Here is an 18,763-nt window from a genome sequence, read left to right as displayed (position 1 = left end):
GGGGGGAGCATGACTTAGAATAGTGTTACCATCGATGGTGTCAGTGCGGATCTCTTGCTCAGTTAATGCTTTGCCATTATGCTATAGACGTTAGACAATGTCGTTAGACAATTACCTTTTTTATCTTCTTTGTTTTCCCTACCTATGGTTTTTAGCGTAGCCGGCCCTACCTGTGGCCAACGTTCCCATATTTCGCATTTGATAAAGGAGAAGAAGAAGTTAGTGCAAACCGACAGAAAGGTCAATGGCCTTCGACTGGTCGCCACGAGCTGAGCTGACGCCCACATCACGGGAATACTAAGCCAGCGTGCATGATGGAGAAAATTGAGCCAAGGCCTGTTACTTTACAATTGACATAGAATGCTTCCGCCAGGAGATTCCAGGCGCAAGAAATTAGAAAGGGAACACTACTCGCGCAGGAGACCAGAGTGACCCGCAAGCGACCGTTACTCAGCCAAGGGAGTCTGAGGACTGCTACGCTCCTCAAGCTAGAAACAATGAGCACCACAGTTAACTTCGCCGCGGTTGCTAAGTGAACAGTAACAGTGCTTGGCAAGATCAGTGCACCATCTTTGCACTGGCGGCACTGCCCAATTTTTAGAGGCTGAAAGGAGACACGGTGAGGCGGAGAAAACGATGAACTCGCATAATACTTCAGGCTTTAGGGTTCTAAATCTTGGCAATATTACTGTGAGGTTTCCGCCTGCTTATACCAAGATTATAATTATTTTCCTGCCTGTGTGTTTCATTCAAGTTTGGGCTACGTGGCATCGCCAAGGTACTGCCTTGCAGATTATTTTAGAATATTTGCTTAAATAAAAAAAAAATGACTCGCCATCCCGGCCCTGCGAAAGTGTAAGTCCAGAGAAGCTTTTGAAAACCACCTCTACAACTGCAGAGGGGGGTATGCAAATTTTATTGCTCAGTTCCGCCTCCGGCGCATTATTCATCTACAGGAGAATGTAGACGTGCGGGCTTCCCCTGTGCTGGAATTCCATGACAATACACGAGCAGCGGCAGCACACTTCCGCTGATCGTATTGCCTTTCTTTTCCTTTTTCTGCTCTTCGTGTTTACGCTGCTCCTCGGGAGTCCTAGCTATTCGTTGCCTACGCATAGCGGTGCTGCAACAACATTTAAATCAGTTGCTAGGCTGGTTCCTTTACATATGACAGGCTCGTGACGTCACTCCTGACGTCGCAAGCTGCCGTCGACGCGGCTGCTTGGGCAACAGTAATATTTACCAGGAAACGCCTGCGGGGAACGCTACGTGCTTCTCAATGTTATTAGGAGCGCCTTGTCATCAATCATGTATGGTTTGTTTGTTTGTTTGTTTTGAGCGTGTTCTTTATTGAAACGAATGCTGTGCTGTATGTTGTATGCGTGAAACCAAAGAACGTATGCACTTTCCGCTTCAATCGTCGAAGGTTTTCTTTTAATCGCCAAAGGAATTTTTTTTCGTGAGGACGACGCCGAGAAAAATCCCGACCAACTAGAATCTAACCGCTTCGCGGCGATACATAATTTACATTGAATTTAATTAAATGTGCCCAAATTGAAGTTGATATGATATAGTTCTTAATATTCAAGACTACTGCCATGTAGCCACCCTGTTTTGTTTTCGCGTGCGTAATTTTTTTTTGCATTCTTTATTACATTAACGTCTCTTGTGTAGTTGATAAAATGTGTCTTCATTTGGTCGCGTATACAAAGCATTTTCTGTATACTTGCATACTTTGAGAACGAGGCATATAAACACTCCAAGAAGATGTTGATTGTTCAACTAGATCCGCAAAATACACCTAGGACAAGCATATTCAATGAAAAGAAAAAAAAAACTACGTTGTGGAAACTTCTTCAGCAGTAGAGGGGCAACAACAGGCACAAAACGGGAAACTGGCTTCACCCAAAATAGCCTGCGACTTCTTTTAGAACTTGTGCAGACAGTTCCCTGCCATAGGTGTACATTGCATTTGCTTCTTACAACCTGTGTGATACTACTGCAGCCGAGTATCTTGCATCGGTCTATATCCTTTTACCGTGCTTGTTGATGTTGATATTTATTCCTTTTCAACTGGGCTTTCAATAGAAAGCGAGTTACGTGCCAAACTTTTTCTTCCTTGTCCTGTGTTTCTGCTCGAAACCAACAAATTACGCTTGCTGCCTTTCATTCATTATTGGTTGAATACATTTAGCCACAAGTTTCGTACTCAATACCTAAACTAAGCTGCAAAACATTTTACTGGTGTGGTATGTCACCCGTATGCAACACTCGTCAATACGGGGTTACTATTCGACATATTATTTGCTGCATTAACATCAGATAGCAACGTATACGGAAGTGTCATGAAAGGGAATTATCTTGGCTTTCACTCTTTGAATACTTCTGCAAATATGTACACATTGATTCAGTGGGGTTTATGGTTTTTTTATAGTTACACAAGCAGAATAGGATTTTCATCTTCCTGCGCACTTATGGATCTTTAGGAATAATAAAAAAAAAACTGCGCCCTACCAAGCATCTTCTCTTTCAAATAAGCTGCTCGGAAATCTTTATTTTCAGGAATCACTACCTTTCGTTTAAATATTAGTGCCTGCTGCCATACCGTGTGTCACAGGTAAGGTTAGCCAAGCTGCTCAACGGAACAAAAGATAAAAAAAGACGGCGCAAAATACAGTTATAGAACTTACGGTGTTCGGTTTTCAGAGGTGTGACAACAGAACACCGCGGGTCTTGAGATCGTATCTTGGAGCGAGTTTTTTAAATCTTCTTTTCCGCTAAACAGCTCGGCTAACATTAGCTGGGACACCCTATATAATTCCATAGGACATTGTGGTTCATTTATAACAAACAACTTATAACAATTACCAGTTATAACAATGGGCATTGTCGGTTACATCGTATACAAATGGAACGCAAAACTATCCCTGTTATCACAACCGGATTTGCTGTCCTTTTTGTCATCGTTATGTCTGGACTGCAAGGTCCGCAATACGTGCGTTCAACATTTTTAAAAACATGATTGAAACACTTTAATGTGACTAACGGCTCTTAAAGAATGGTTCCATAATCATCCTCGGCGCCTATAGTGCAGTCTCTTGGGAGCAGTGTTATGGAGCGGCGCCCTTCCATGCCATTCCGACTCAATTCCAGAGAGTGGAGACGCTCGCAGTTCCATTCCTTTTAACTCCTCGGCATGGTGAATTGGGATGCTATAATGTAAAGTTATTTCGAACTTTTCTATTCCAATTCTGCAATAAGCCCTCCAGGATTGGTCAAAAAATTTTAGAGCCACCCCACCCTCATTTGTCTGTGACGCGACGTGAAAACTGATCATGTATGACTAGACCGAAAAAAAAAAACAATTCCTGATTTGACCAATTGCTATTGGTCAAACGTTTTCGGGCTGCGTCCACTTCGCCTGTCTGTCACGCGACGCCCCAAAACCGCGAAAACACCGCGTCAAAGTGACGTGTAGACTGCCCCGTTCTGAAAAGAATCGAACATGACTGCCCACCGATTGCTGTGGCACTGGCTACTCGGAGCTGCCGGTGTGCATGGATTTATTTTCATATAATACATAATTTTTCGTTGCAGTATAACGTTATAGAGACCTTTCGGCATGTATACGACATCATTCTGCCAACTCTTCTTTGCTGAGAATCCGTTTTAGCGGCACTTCTAAACTCCCGCTGCGCGCCACCGCGATTTACGGCCAACCAGCGCTAGCTATCTAAGGGGAAGCGGGCCAGTCGCACACGCCGGCACCACCCTCTTCATCCGGTTATCTACTTTCACTGTGCAGGCTCGGCCCCATCGAAACTCTCTCTACTTTAGCGTGCTCCTCGCCTCTTCTCAGCCAATTAGATAAGAAAAACTGCTCAATGCAGGCAATGCTATTCGCCTTGAAAGCAAGAGAAAGTGACATCCTACAAACGAGAAGCGCGTTTGATTGGGCTTTTCTATCAACGCTATGGGCTGCCGCCCGATGCTTGCATCGGTGGTTACGTAAATTTGATGTCAAAAGATTGGCATAAAAACAGATTAGAATATTTTTACGTTATAGAGCCCTTGGATCATTCAACTCCTGTAGTAGCTTAGATGGATCATTTCATTCCTCCAATTCAAGTAAATGAAACGGTTTCTCTAACATTGTTTACAGCTAGCGCTTGCATGCCTAGTAAAAAAAAAGTATAAACATATAAAAGCGCAAGCCTTTAGTGGCTCATGAGTGTCCGAGCGTAATCCGTGGTGGACGCAGGAAAGCGGTGATCACCGGCGAGGGGAGCAAGGAGAGGAGGCGCCATGCCATTAGCGCTGTGCGAATGGGCGCGTGGGGGAGCGCGCACATCGGCGACAAACCTTGCAGCTATATGGCTGCGATTGCATCCCATGCTCGCGGCCACGGCGGCGTCCGTTCGCAGAACAGTTCAGACAACAGCTACACAGGCATTCATAAATAGGCTTTCGTCTATCGCAGTTTAGCTCGGCAAAGTGCCCATAGATTTTTTTCGAAGCTGGACGCTAACAAATAATCTTACGTACGCTTATTGAACCTCTGTAACCTGTAACCGTTGCCTGTAACCTCTCTAATTAATTATCATTCGAGTAAAGCAAAGTGCAAAATAATCTTACGTTATGTCTCCCGTAGTGGGTGAGCGCGATTCTTTGAGGAAAAAGCAGGCAAGCAAAATAAAGGTAGTGTTCAAGGATAATGTGGCTGTCGCAGTAAATGAGTTCAGAGTCGAAGAAATCGGTTAAGTCAGCTGCGTTTTTTTTCTCACATTTACGGGTGTATTACCGGGCACCATTTTCCAGCACACCTCTCCCACTGCCTGTTATTGTGCCTTGTGGGTATTCGAGAGTGTGCGAAAAAACATGGCGAGCATTCTAAATCACCGTGGACTCGAGTAGGGTGCAATCGCTTGCAACGTAATGATGTGTGGTGTTTAATGGCGCAAGGGCCAGCTATGGCCAAAGAGGCCATGACGCATGGTAATAAATTGTGTATGCATTTTGTATGAAATGACCAAATGTGTTGCAAATCGTAGATGTAATGTGGCTGCAAAGAGGCCTAAAAACAAGCCACTGTAAACTGCGTAAAATATATAAGCATCAAAATAATTACAATGACTCAAGATGTGAGCTATGAGCATAAAGGTTTCGCTACGAAGGAGTGATTTAATGAGCTGTATACAAGCACTACTGCCCTCACAGGGCTCTTGAATTAAAGGGCTGAGAGGCACGGGCTGTAACCATTTATGTCACTGCGGCTACAGCCTCGAAGGTGAGGCTGTGCTACACATGACCCAGCCAAATTATTTGTCAGTTGTTAACTTCATCTAAAAAAATTGAGGAGCCATTCTACTATGTGAAGGTGGATGAGAAGCGAAGCTGTAGCACATCACACATCACACAGGTGAAAGTATTTATCTTCATCATTTGGCAATGTCAATGACGATAGCTTTGTGATACTGTGATATACACTGATTGGTTCGGTTACAACCCAAGACAGAATTTTCTTCAAAGATAAATCTACACATGACCGTTATTGAGCAGTTCAGCGACTTGGATTGTTGTAAATCCATGGAAAACACGGGGAATGCGGGAGATGGAAATTCAAGACGATGAGCAACACGAGAACAAGGTGAGAGCAGGAGCCAACGTTTCGACATGCGGACTTGCCTTTTTCAAGGCGACATATGCTCTCCTCGGCGCCGTATATATAGGTGCGGTTCTTCTAAAGGGGAGAGAGGGTAAGGCGGGCGGGCGATGTAACTCCTGTGGGTGTGTTAGCGGCGAGGGTGTAGAATTGAAAAAAAAAAGATAATGTGCTATCAAACGTCGGTGCAGGAATGGGAGGCTGCGTCGTGTGCCAGCCGGTTTTTAAAAGCCCGCTGTTTTATATATTGAAGCACAAAAGTAACTGGAACGCCAATGCATTTCGTCGGACACTTCAGTGAAGCCTGAAACTGCGCCATGTGGAAAAGGCTATTATAGCCTTTCCCATGTGGAAAAGGCTATTACAAAAGCTGTGGAACACCTGGTGTTGAGCCTCGATAAATGTCAGCTGTGTGTCAAGAGATGCAGATTAGGTTATCTCACGAGGCCTTTGGCCCCGTGCTAGGGGGTTTTTCTTTTTTCCCGGAGCGCTCCACGGAGTTAAGCTGTTCCTTCGGCGTCTGAGACACCGCAGCAGTGTTCGTTGCACCCATCGCCTCTTCAGAGGCGCTGGATGACGCCCGCTCAACGGGCGCACTCTGGGGTTGTTCGGGGCTGTCTGCACGGGCAGTGACCCTGGGACCGGCAGGCCGGGGGTCTGCTGGCCCTTCTTAGGTGGGAGTGGAGCAGTGCTTGCTGCTCCTACCGTGAGGGCTGATGGCGTGATCGCTGTCACACTCCGTGTGACTGTGGCGGCCGCCGCAGGATCTGGAGCCACCCCTCGATGCATCGCATCGGTGTAGGAAGGACTGGACTGATTGTGTAGAGAAAGACGCTTACGTGCCTCCCAGAAAGATAGGTTTAGTTTAACTTTCAGTTCTATGATCTCCTTTTTTCTATGAGGGGTACGTTCGCGAGTAGGCGGGGGGGGGGGGGGTCTGCATCACAGTTGGCACAGCGGGTTTTTGAAGTGGAGATGCCACAATAGTGGTCAGTTGAACTACACTTAGCACAAGTAGCACGCCTCTGCAGCTTTGTGACCGACGCCCAAAACGCTGACACTTGAAGCATCGACAAGGATTTGGGGTGTATGGTCTGACACGAAGCTAACAGTAACCGGTTTCGATTGATTCAGGTAGATTGCGGGTTCCGAAAGTAATAATTATGTGCTTGGTAGGTATTTCCTTGTCATCTTACTTTATAGTTATTCTTTGCACCTTCACTACGTTCTGCAGGTATTGCCATCCTTGCAGTAGTTCGCTTTCACTGAGTTCGAGGAGGTTATCTTCCAAGATTACATCGCGCTCTGTGTTAATTGACCTGCGTGGGCCCACTGAAACGGAAATGTCCCCAAACGCTACAAGTTTCGAGAGTTTGTCATTCTGCAGTTTGTCGCGAACTTCACGAAGATCGCCGCTTCCCGTCTTCGCTGCTTTATAACCTGGGCCAATTGCTTCCGTGAGACATTTTGCTATAAAAGTATTGTAAGACATCAGTCCTACTTGCCCTCACAACTTTACGCCTGCTACACGATTATCAGACCCATTGTGGTGTCTGCACTAGCCTCAAGTGCTATTGACGATTCCAGGCATCAGAAACAAAGCTGGAGCGCCATTGCAAGCGTTGAAGCAAGCAACTTTGGAACACATTCACAAAGAGCACAGATTCCGGCAACATGTGTACACAGATGGTTGGGTAAAACTCAACAGCTCTGCTGCTGCAGTCATCATACCGGCAAAATCTGAAGACAAGAAATGAAAAACTTCATGTGTGACCACATCGACGGGTGCAGAACTTGCGGCACTCCGTGCTGCACTTGATTGCATTAATCAGTAACCACTACAGCAATGTACAGTCTTTGGTGACTCCAAGTCAGCCCTTCAGTGCATACAAAGCCAGATGCGCCACGGACCCAATGAACAACTGTCCTCAAAAATTCGACACATATATCATCGCAGCCATGTCAAGGGACACAACATAATCTTTCAATGGCTTCCAGGACATTGTAGCATCAGCGGGAATGACCACGGCGACGAAGCCGCCCGATCTGCACACGAAAGTGCTCAACGTGTCTTGATTCCGCTTTCGCAAACAGAGGCTACGGCTGGGCTGCGATTGACGCCCCGTAAATGTACTTTGCCTCTGTGGGACTCGAACGCTTTCACCATGTGTCGTTTGCGCTCGTTGTCTCCGGATATGCGGATGCATCTACCACCTGGGTGGCCATGACGTGAACAGACTTTGCTGTATCGTCTGTGGCTAGGCGTTGCATTTAAGAACTCATGGGCTTTCCTTATTAGAATGGCCAACAGCCCCACATGCGACACATGCAACAGCGAGGAGACGCTCACACGTATTATCTGTGCCTTCCCGCGATATAGTGCCCCGAGACAAGTGATGTGTAGAGTACTGCACCAGTTGGACAATCGTCCACTATCAGAACTGAAATGAAAGCTTTAGGTCAGTATTCCCAAAGAACATCCACGCTGAAGGCCTTACTCGCGTTATTAAGGTTCCTGTGGTCTACGGGGCTTCACGATAGACTTTAAGAACGCCGCCCCCTACCGCTCTGTAGTGTATGCGGTTTGTTCGAGCTCGTCTCTCTATCCCCCCTTCCACTTTCTTTCTCTTTTTATCCCCCTTCACCCTTCCGCCCGTGCAGATAGCCAGCCGGAACTACCTCTGGTTAACCACCCTGCCTTCTATGCATCCTTCTCTTTCTCTCTTGCTACAAGAAATGGTGAGATCATTCAGACAGGCTTAGTATCGTGCTGACTGTGTACAATGTGGTACTTGTGAAACGACTGTTTAGGTTGCATACAAAAAGCGAATGTTTCATCGGTGCGCCTCCTCTCCAGGGAGCGATCAGTTAGTAGCGTAGAAGCGTTTGCTATAACAGCCTTGGAAAATTCGGCGGAGATGGTACCCACCCACCACCGAGCCCAACAAGGAGACGCTACAAAGTTGTAAGAATACCCACAGACGCCAACCATACATTACCGCGATAACCTAATATAAAATACCCAAGGTTGGATAACTACACTAGGTTAACCCTTGCCGCCCAGAAATTCGGAAGTGAGAAGGGGTGAAAAGAAGATAGGAAAGATGAAAAGGCGACCACTTGCGACGTGTCCGTTCCTGGCGTGCATTTTTTTGTGGTAGGTTGGGCATGCTGTTTCTAAATCGACTAATTTTTGGCAGTTTAACCAGCTATGCGCCTTCCGATAAGCCGAAGATACCGCCTCAGTCCAAGGACTTCTAGCTGGCACCTGAGGCCACCACAACCACTCTTTATATGAAAATTTATTTTCTTCTTCAGCGGAACTGAGGAGTTTACTTACTTAATTCGTTAACTTAACGCTGGCTTAAAGTAGCTGTCTTTATATGCACTTGGACATTTTAACGATAAAGGTTTCTGGTTAATCACCTTTCGCAAGTGTACAACGTGTGAAGTAACGCGTTTTTTTAATATTTACTGCGATAGAGATAGTCACCAACTGGTAGATACTGAGAAAACCATATTGAGTAAAAATTGAGAGATGTATTAAATTGGCCAAATTCAGTTTAGTCTAGCTGACAAATTGAACGGTTCCGTGGTCTAGCCTAAAATCAATACTTTGCTAAAGTCTTGTCAAATCAACACCGTTCCATTCCAACTCCATTCTGCAATCCCAGGCTCCGATTCAATTACCAGTCCATCTGCCAGACTGGTGCCATCATTCTCATGCCATTCCGGATGCTTAAAAGCATGGAATGATTCAGAAATCATTCCAACCGCGGAGTTGCCATTCCGCAGCTCTGGTTGCGAACGATAGCCTTCTCTAACTGACCAGTTAGACTATGACAGTCAATCCAAGAATCAAGTGGCGTAAAAGGAAACAATCATCGAAACACCACGCTTCGGCCATTTAAATTGGTGAGCCATGCCTGTATATTAAAATGTGTACAATAAAATGCGAACATCCCCAGCATGAAGTAGATCTCTTGCGTCAACGCCGGTGACTATCTTCATCCTTGCTCACCTCGCTTGCACCGATTGGATAGTAAGATGTGTCGATACAGATGTAACTCTAGATGAAAAGTTAGAGAAGTTATCTGGAGCTGGGCTAATTGATGTTTATTGTTGCAATCGACTAGCAGACAATGAAAGGGTTATACAGAATTAGCGATTGCAGCATTTGCTGGAACTTCCTGTCCATCGGAAGTGAAGGCGTGGTGTCTTTTGTCCAGAGTTGAACCTCTGGCATCGTGTCCACTTCAACGTCTGAATTGCTGACTATTCTGCTATAGTACTGGTGGGTGTCAGTCAAGTCAGTGTTGTTGCGAATGTGGGGAAGATCATGCTGAAATCGACGGTAGTGTCCAAGATAAGCGATGTCGCCGCTGTAGTGGAAGCCACCGAGCAGATTACTCAAACTGCTCTGTGAGAGTCCAAGGAATCCCAGGTGCTTGAAATCACTGACAAAGGACGCTGCTCTAGGAAGGAGGCTATAAACATTGCGTAAGAACTTCGAACACGAACCTCTAAGGATTGTAACGTGCCTTCGAATCCTTCGCTCATCCTGCTCCTGGTAATCTGGTTAATATAGATTTGGAAATGGCAGACGTCGAAGAGAACACTCGGGCGCATAATAGATCAATGGCTTCAATCAATGAGATTCCTTTTCCGCTCCTCGATCAAAATGTAAAAGTCAGTGCAGTGGCATACCAAAATATATATATATATACATACATATATATATATATATATATATATATATATATATATATATATATATATATATATATATATATATATATATATATATATATATACCATAGAAGGCAGCGGTGACTGCGGTGGTTTCTTTGCCACAGGGGCGTTGAAAGTGCTCCAGTGGAATTGTCGCTCTTTATATTCTGATTGTGCAGATTTATCTTGTATAACTACCCAGCTTAATACCGATATAATCAAAAGGTATTTATTCAAAAAACTTTTACAGGACTGTTTGTCTATAGATCGTTCTCCTGGAGGTGGTGGATTGATTATTTTTATTTCAGCTAAAATTTTCCACAAGGCTACAATTTCACTTAAGCCTTCATCTCCAGAGTGCACAATTGTAGCGATGGAGATGGACATCCACGGATGCTGCCCCTTTAACGACGTTGTAAATGCATATTTTTCTTCTGGCCAACGGGACACACGTGCACTTGGCAGAGTTTTGTCGTCTTGCGGGCGTGGAGTGGATTATGAGGTTTAACGTGTCAAAACCACGATTTGATTACGAGGCACGCCGTAGTGGGGGCCACCGGATTAATTCTGACGACCCCCAGGGGGTCTTTAGAGTGCGACCAAAGCGGCCGCCTCGACCGGTATTTGATCCCGCGACCTTGTGCTTAGCAGCGCAACAGCCGCTAAGCCACTGCAGTGGGTCCTCTTGCGGACGTGATATTCTTGTAGGGGATATAAATGCTCACCATATTTAATGGTGGTTTAGGAAAGGTCTATCAGGCACTCGATTATGAAAACGGTAATTTTACAACAGCCCAACATGTGCAATTCCGGATCTACCGCGTTTGTGAGGGACGAGACTCACTCTGCAATTGACCTTACATTATGTCACCCAAATTTCCCTATCTTCTTGGCCAACTGTTTAGTATGCTACTATAGTAGTGATCACATTCCAGTATTGTTAAAGTTTAAAACGACAGAAAGCTGAACTAGTTGGTAAGAATTCATATCGCAAAGAAGGGGTAGGGCGTGCTGACACGGACACAAGACAAGAGAAGTGGCCAACATGAACGCCGACTAACAACTGAAGGAAGTACTAAGGCGAAAAGAGAAAGAAGACACAGAACTCATCTGCGCACGCTCTGGAATGGTAGAACCACGTGTCAATCGGCTACACGTGCCGGTCTACGTGAGAGGTAACTGTTAAGGCATTTTATCTCTTCCTTATGTAAGGTAATCGAAGGCTGACTCACGCATACATTTCCACCATCATGGATATTCCATGCCTGACCATAAGACGCGTATCTTCATTCCTATGCCTGTACAACATCGCGCATTAATCTAACTCAGGCGTGCAGTTACAATCTTGGCAATGTAAAAAAACATTGGAAGGCGATCCACCGGTTAACGATCTTTTATGTTCCATTAGCCTCTGATTGATAGACCGCCCCGTTTGCCCTACGTAGAAATGGCTACAGCTGAAGGGAACTTTATATACCACACCCATACGACAGTCAGTGAAATTGTTTTTCTCGATGTTCTTCACTGAACAAATATCTGTTCTTTTTTTGCCTTTCACCTGTTCCATTTTTCTTTGCACGGCAGCGCTTATCTTACGTAGCTTATTGGGAGCAGTGAAAACAACATTAACACCATATCTACCTGCAACCTTTTTAAGCCTGTGCGATACTGAATGAATCTAAGGAATATCCACTACTCTTTTCTTGCTATTACTGCCTTCTGTAATAACGTCCGTCCCCCTCGAAATCGACTTCTTTAGGCATTCAGCCACAGTGGCCACTGCTACGTTAGGATACTCTGCTTCTAATAGGCGCCGAACCTGTTCATTAAAACTGGCACTCATTTTATGCATGCACGATCTGGTGAGAGAGGACTTGAGGCAAGACATGGTAATTTCGTTTTTTACTACTTTGGAATGCTTGGATTGAAAATTTAACAATTGCTTCGAAGATTTAAGGGGAGCACTGCCAACACATGTGATTTTGTTCGAAGACCAAGGAAATGTCTACAAACTGTATTACGCGTCTCTGAGAAAATTCCTTGGTAAATTTTAATCTTCCTCCGTTAAGTTTAAGTTGCTGACGTGACTTACTGAGGTAGCAACGGAATCAAATTCATCCCTATTGCAGAAAATCAGGCCATCATATTCAATCTGGCATGCTCACGTGAAATTAGAAAGGCGAATAAAATTAGCATGGCGCCAGAGACAAGTTGCTGCTCTCGTGACACTCAACATTTCCAAAGCATACGACAGTGTGAAATACGTAATTTTATTCGATATATTAAGCAATCTAAACTTTCCAAATCAGTTTTCAGCCTGGTTTTGCGAAATTTTTAAATAGGAGGTAATTTTATTGCTCTCTATACACAGGCAATCACGCGGGTACACACAGGCAATCACGTGGTGTTCCTCAAGGACCTGTAATTTCGCCATTATTATTTAACATCCTGCTTAGTTTAATTCCACGTCATCAAAAAGTGCGGAAATATGTATACGCAGATGATATTTCTTTTTCACGTCAGTCAGCCATCTTGCTTTCCCTGTATAATCGATTATAAAACTACCTGTGCGAGACATAATCCTTGTTAGACAATATTCACATCTTCCTTAACATTCGAAAACGTTCGATATTAGTTTTTCCTCTTAATAATCCTATTAACATATCGCTCTACTGCTGTCTCGAGACATACGTCAAGTGGAGTCAGTGAAATATTTGGGCAGTGTTCCCTCAGGTGAGCATATTGACCATACTGGCCGACGTAAGCTATTCAACAGTCGGTGGGGGATGCAGAGAGCTCTATTTTAATGATCTGCGAAATGTATGTGCGCTTGTTTTTAGAATTTGGATGTGTATTATTTTCTGGTGCGTCAACTTACAAATTAAGCCCTCTTGAATTTAATTAGATTATGAGGCAGGCCGTAGTGAGGGAATCCGGATTAATTTCGAGCACCAGGGGTTCTTTAACGTATACCCAATGCACGGTACACGGGTGTTTTTGCATTAGGCCCTCATCGAAATGCGGCCGCGAGCTTAGCAGCGCAACGCCATGGCCGCTAAGCCACCACGGCGGGTCATTAAGCCCTATTGTTCTGCTGGAGCGGCAGGCTTGCTGATTGTGCTGCGGACTATCAAAATTTGTAGCCAATTATGTGCTACACAAAGAAGTAAGCTCGCAGATTGAACTTACTGACGGTGCAAGCATTTTTGAATATGTACGAAGCTTCTATAAGAACATTGGAATCCACAATCATTCCAGAACCTGCGCTATATTTATTTTGAGTACGCTGGTCTCAGTTTCATACACCTCAGGTGGTCTTTGTACAAACATTGATGACTCCGTTAAATGTATGCATCTTGGAGGTACAACGTATTTGCGATTAGCGAGAGCGCCTACAGGTCATCTGTGGCGACATCTACTCGAACAATGTAAAAGATCTCTCTTATACTGAATTTATCAATAAACGCTCTCACTGCGACAGATGCCTCATAGTGCGAAAGAAAATCTGGTATTGGCATTTCCTTTACGGCTCTTGACTGGTGGTATAACCTCTGCTATATTAAAAAATATATTTAAGAGACCTCATGATGACCTATCAGCTGTGATTAACCCCAAAGTGAAGTTTTTATAAATCCCATTTGTGTGTAAAATTGCTAAAATAATTAAAATTCTTAAAACTCATGGGGGACGAATACACACTAGATAACATTAGAGCACTGCGCTAACCTCAACTAATTTTGTACGGCCGACTGATGAAATTTGTCAATTAGCATTCCGGATATATTACCTGTATTTCTGGCTGAATTTTTAGTTGCGGTAATTGTCATGCGCAAACTAAATGAATATCGGCGGTAGTCACATTTACACATTGTGTATCCTGATGTTCATCGCTCACAGCAAACAGGGGTACACGCCTTTTACGTACGTTTAATTTTCTAGTGCCTGCTCACATAAAAATTAGATTGGTTTAGATGCAAGGTCATGAAGGCATATTTACGAAGGAAATTGCCTAGCCTGGCAAGAACGACTCTCAGTGACCCTTATCTATGAACGCTTCTTTCGACAAACTACGTAACTACTGTCAGATACAGGGGGCGTGCAGTTATTGAAGAATTCTTGAACCCAGTTACAGCTAATTTCTCAGAGTATCGACACCGCCTATTGCCATAAAAAAACTGTAGTATTTCCTACCCGACTACGGCGTCGGGGATAGCAGCCTTAAACTAGGGCTGCTATCCGCCGCTCTCCCCTCTGTGCCCAATCTGTGGAGAAGATGAGACGATTGAGCTGTTTTGCTTATTCTGTTACTGTTTTAGATATTTAAAGAAAAAAAAAGATTTTAGAAGCACGATTAAGACAAATTGGCATTAATTTTTTCATTCGAGACCTTCCTCCTGTGGGAACCTCCTGTCTTGGAAGCTGCCATAGGGATGCTTGCTCAACCGTACAAAAATAGTTAGTTGCTGCAAGCCGATTTTCTTGCGGTATAGTTCGTGCAGTACATTTAATTTATTTCTTTGAAAATGATATTGTTTCTTATAATAAGTCAACTTCATTCCTAATACCTCCGAATTATGTCAAATTTCACACAGTGGTTATGCGCCATCAGTGATGGAAAACGAAACGAAACGAAACACCATCGAGTGACTAGATATGTACGCGGAACATGGGGCAGCCCGTTTCCTTTATTCTTTAATATATTGTAATAATAATATATCATGTTCATGCAATAATCATCGTACGGCTTTTGGTTCTCACGGTGGCCGGTTAAGACTGGTCAAGGCGCAATTTCTGTGGCGTCACGCTGCGTTAGCTTCACGTCAGTTACGGAACGTAGCGGTGTGCTCGACGCAGGGAAACGATAGAATTAGAATAACTATCCCGGTTTGTGGAGAGTAAAGCGACTGGGCGCACCGGTCACATGCCTGCGTGACACCCGTTGGCTTCATCGGCCACTAACAAGATTTTCCGGAACATTCCCAGGGTTGAACTATTCCGAGCAGAAAACGACACTGAGACGAGCGTCTTCACGGCTCGTTTTAGCGAGGTGCGCCAGATCAAGATCGTTATTACGGCTGGCGCGTGTGGGCGGCGGTCTCTCGCTAACGCAGCTCGGCTCCGTGCCATGTCGGCGACGCAGCGAGAGGACCCTGTGGGCACGCGGCGAGCCTCGTCTTTCGCGCTATGCCTCTGCGCCGCGCGATTCGGTTTCGCGCCTGCCAGACCCGTATACGTCGTACAACTCAAGCTACCATCCACACCGCCGTGTCCGTCACACCCAATGGGAAGCAAAGCTGGCTTATGACTACTGCAAGGGGCATCTGTACCAGTGCACGCTGCAGCAGCCCACGATCATGGCGAGGCAGGTTTGGTCGCCCAAATGCGCCTAATCCTAGTGGAGCATAGGTGTCCGTTCGCAAACATTTGTGAACCTATTCTGTTGGAAGACATGTATTCTTACTACTACAAAAAATAAATGGCTTCCTTAAAGGGACGCTAAAGGCAAATACTAAGTCAAGCTAAAGTGATAGATTAGGGCCCGAGAATCTCTAAGGCATTAATATTATAGCCAACGGAACCTTAATAATAGAGCAATTGAGGTAAATGCAGGACATGATTAGAGACTCTCACGGGACATTCAAGTACTTGCCCGATGACGAAAGCACTTCTCATTTAATTTATGTCACTGATATTCAACTACTCGTTGCAGGCAACATCTTTGTATTGTATTATAAGATGGAATAAAATGCTACTTGTCAAGTTCTATTTCATTTTCAGAAAAAAGAGCTCATTGAAATTACCCTTGACAACAACGCGAGCGGTCGGAAGATTCGTTTTCGCTCGACACTGCGCCGCCCACTCTTTCGCGTATCAGTAGTTTCGTTCTCGCGTAGTGCTGCGCTGGTTTTGCTGGCTCGCGAAACTCACACAAAGTGCAAGCAGCAGAGAATCCAACTTCGATTTGATGTCGCGAGATGCCCGAACGGTCTACGACACTTCACCAAAAAGCAACTGCACACTGCGAATCCATCGCTCTGTCTTGGCTCGGTACCGCTGTCTGTTGGGCGCCGTTTTACTCACCGACGGCAGCACAGGGTGGTGATGGCGTATGAAACATCACCACTCCCCCAGTTGGGTAGCGGGAGATTTGAATTTAGAAAAAGGCATTCGGACACTTCAGATGCAATTTTCTCATAAACTAAGTATTTTCTTGGCACAAAACAAGGATTGTGAGGTTTCTGTAATGGTATTTAAACAGTCCATGTCGACGTAGTATTTGCCTTTACAGTCTCTTTAAGCATATAGATTTGGCTTTGTCCGAAACAAACGCTGTTATATATTTCTAGAGCTTGCCGTGTAAACTGGGAGGGTCCATCGCATCTTCGCGAATGAAGTAGCACGTCATTTGCAATATGATAAATAAATAAATAAATAAATAAATAAATAAATAAATAAATAAATAAATAAATAAATAAATTATCGCACTTCGCACCAGACGTGACCTGCACCAAGCACCGAAGCCTCACGGGCTCTCTTGAATTTTGGAGAAACAATATATCCATGGCGATTTGGTGCCGAATTCACACGAAGCTCAAAGTCACTAGCTGCAGAAGGCAAATAAACAAATAACCTCAATAAGACTCAGCATAGGAGCCCTGCCTGCGTAAACTTCGACTTATATAAACAAGAAGACAGCCTACGCACAGGTTTAGGGGTCTGGAGGTTCTACAGCGCATCAAAGACAAACTTATGAAAAAGGGGTGTTGACTGCTCGGCATTTTAGTTACATAAGTAACATTTTGATAAACACGGATTGATACTTAGTTCTGGTTTGCATAGAGCGGATACTAATGATGAAAGACACGAGCGTCAACATTGGTCAGGGCCCGTCCCGTTCTTTTACATGGCTACACTCGCCCACATCGACACCAGTGGTTGTTGCATGAGAAGTCATGGCATCATCTCATTTGCTCGACATAAAACACACCGCAACAAGGCTCAATAAAGCATATACATAATCCGCATGTAAATCAGAGGGTAATTTGAACGTATTAACGACACTTGATAAGAAAAAAGAAAACAGAATGCTATATTCTTTCCCTCCAGATGTCGGTGATATGATCAAATGCACGGAACGACTATAGATGCTGAAGGGAGAACGACTCGAAACTCGACCATACTGATTATCGATGGTCACGTTTACAATTTGAACTCGGTTACATTTCATTTTCTGTCCCCGTCTTGGTCTTTCATTTCAATAAGAGTTTCAGCAAGGCAGCTAGAACCAACATGGGGACTGGTTTTCTATGGAAACAAGCATCTATCTGATACTTCTTTCGGCACAAAATTATAAAAAGACTGGGAGGATTGATAAAAAGAAGGCTTCAGGATATATAAGAGCGACATGCGATCAGAGACAAACACGCAAAAGTAACTAACCAGATTTTCTTCGAAACACTGGATATTTACTCTTGCGTCGTTTTGTCCGTCGATAACGCGACCACAGCGTTGTGGCCGGATGTAAACGTGACATAGAAGAATTGGCTCACACGGGCACCACTAGATTTCCCCTTGTTTACTATTCAGGCAGCGGGCATCGCTTAAAGGAAGGCACACATTATCGGTGCTGGCCCTCGGCCGCCTCGCTCGTGGCGGCCCACCGGCCAGCCCGTGTCGCAAGCACCACGCGCAGCCGGGTACGGGCACCGCGTCAGCAGCGGCGGCAGCGTACGGGGTCGGCCTGGTACAAGCCGGCGGCCGGCGCGCGTTCCCTTCGGCCCCACGTGCGCCGTGCTCGATCTCACCTTGGTGATGGTCAGGGTCTGGCCGGTGCCTCTTCCCCCTTGCAGCCGGAAACCCCAGGGGCTGCCTCCGGCCAGGCGGACGGTTATCGCGCTCCCCGCCATCGCGCACTGCTTGGGCGTCCAGTCGGTTCGCTCGAAATGGGGAGCCCGGCTCGCCGAGGGCCCGGAAGAGCGTTTCTTTTCTTCGCTCGGCTTGGCAGGGCAAGCGGGCCGCCGGGTGGTGGCTGCTGCGAGCGACGAGGTTGCCCCTCCGAACCTTATTTTTAGTGCCGTGATCTCCCACCACCCGACGGAGTCCGGGCCGCGTTGGCGGTGGCTCAAGGTGGACTCGAGCGCGGCGGCTGCCGATCGCGCCGAGGGGCGTGTCGCGCTCTCGTGCACGCTTGCACGCGACGCAGCGTTATGCTGGGGGCAAAGCTGCTACGTGCATAACAGCGAATGGAGCAGTGCAAGCATAATTCCTCGCGTAGGTTTCTTTCTCCATTTTGAATGCCGCATCGCAAGAGGCCACAGTTTTACGTCCACTGCACGCTTGTCTTGCACCGAACGCACAGAATCGTCACGG

General features: G+C 45.4%; 1 protein-coding gene across 1 annotated transcript in view; it reads right to left on the bottom strand.

Annotated features, from left to right (window-relative positions):
* Window positions 1-18,483, bottom strand: part of LOC139051861 (synaptopodin-2-like) — a 121,395-nt gene extending 102,912 nt beyond the window's left edge. Inside the window, exon 1 of the mRNA XM_070528892.1 lies at window positions 18,199-18,483. Coding sequence (XP_070384993.1) covers window positions 18,199-18,300 — 102 coding nt within the window. The 5' untranslated portion in view covers window positions 18,301-18,483. The remainder of the gene's footprint in view (window positions 1-18,198) is intronic.
* Window positions 18,484-18,763: the final 280 nt, after the last annotated feature.

Source organism: Dermacentor albipictus, chromosome 1, assembly GCF_038994185.2.
Source record: "Dermacentor albipictus isolate Rhodes 1998 colony chromosome 1, USDA_Dalb.pri_finalv2, whole genome shotgun sequence".
Lineage (NCBI taxonomy): Eukaryota > Metazoa > Arthropoda > Arachnida > Ixodida > Ixodidae > Dermacentor > Dermacentor albipictus.
Note: the sequence above shows the minus strand (reverse complement) of the source record. Positions and strands in the feature narration are given on the sequence as shown.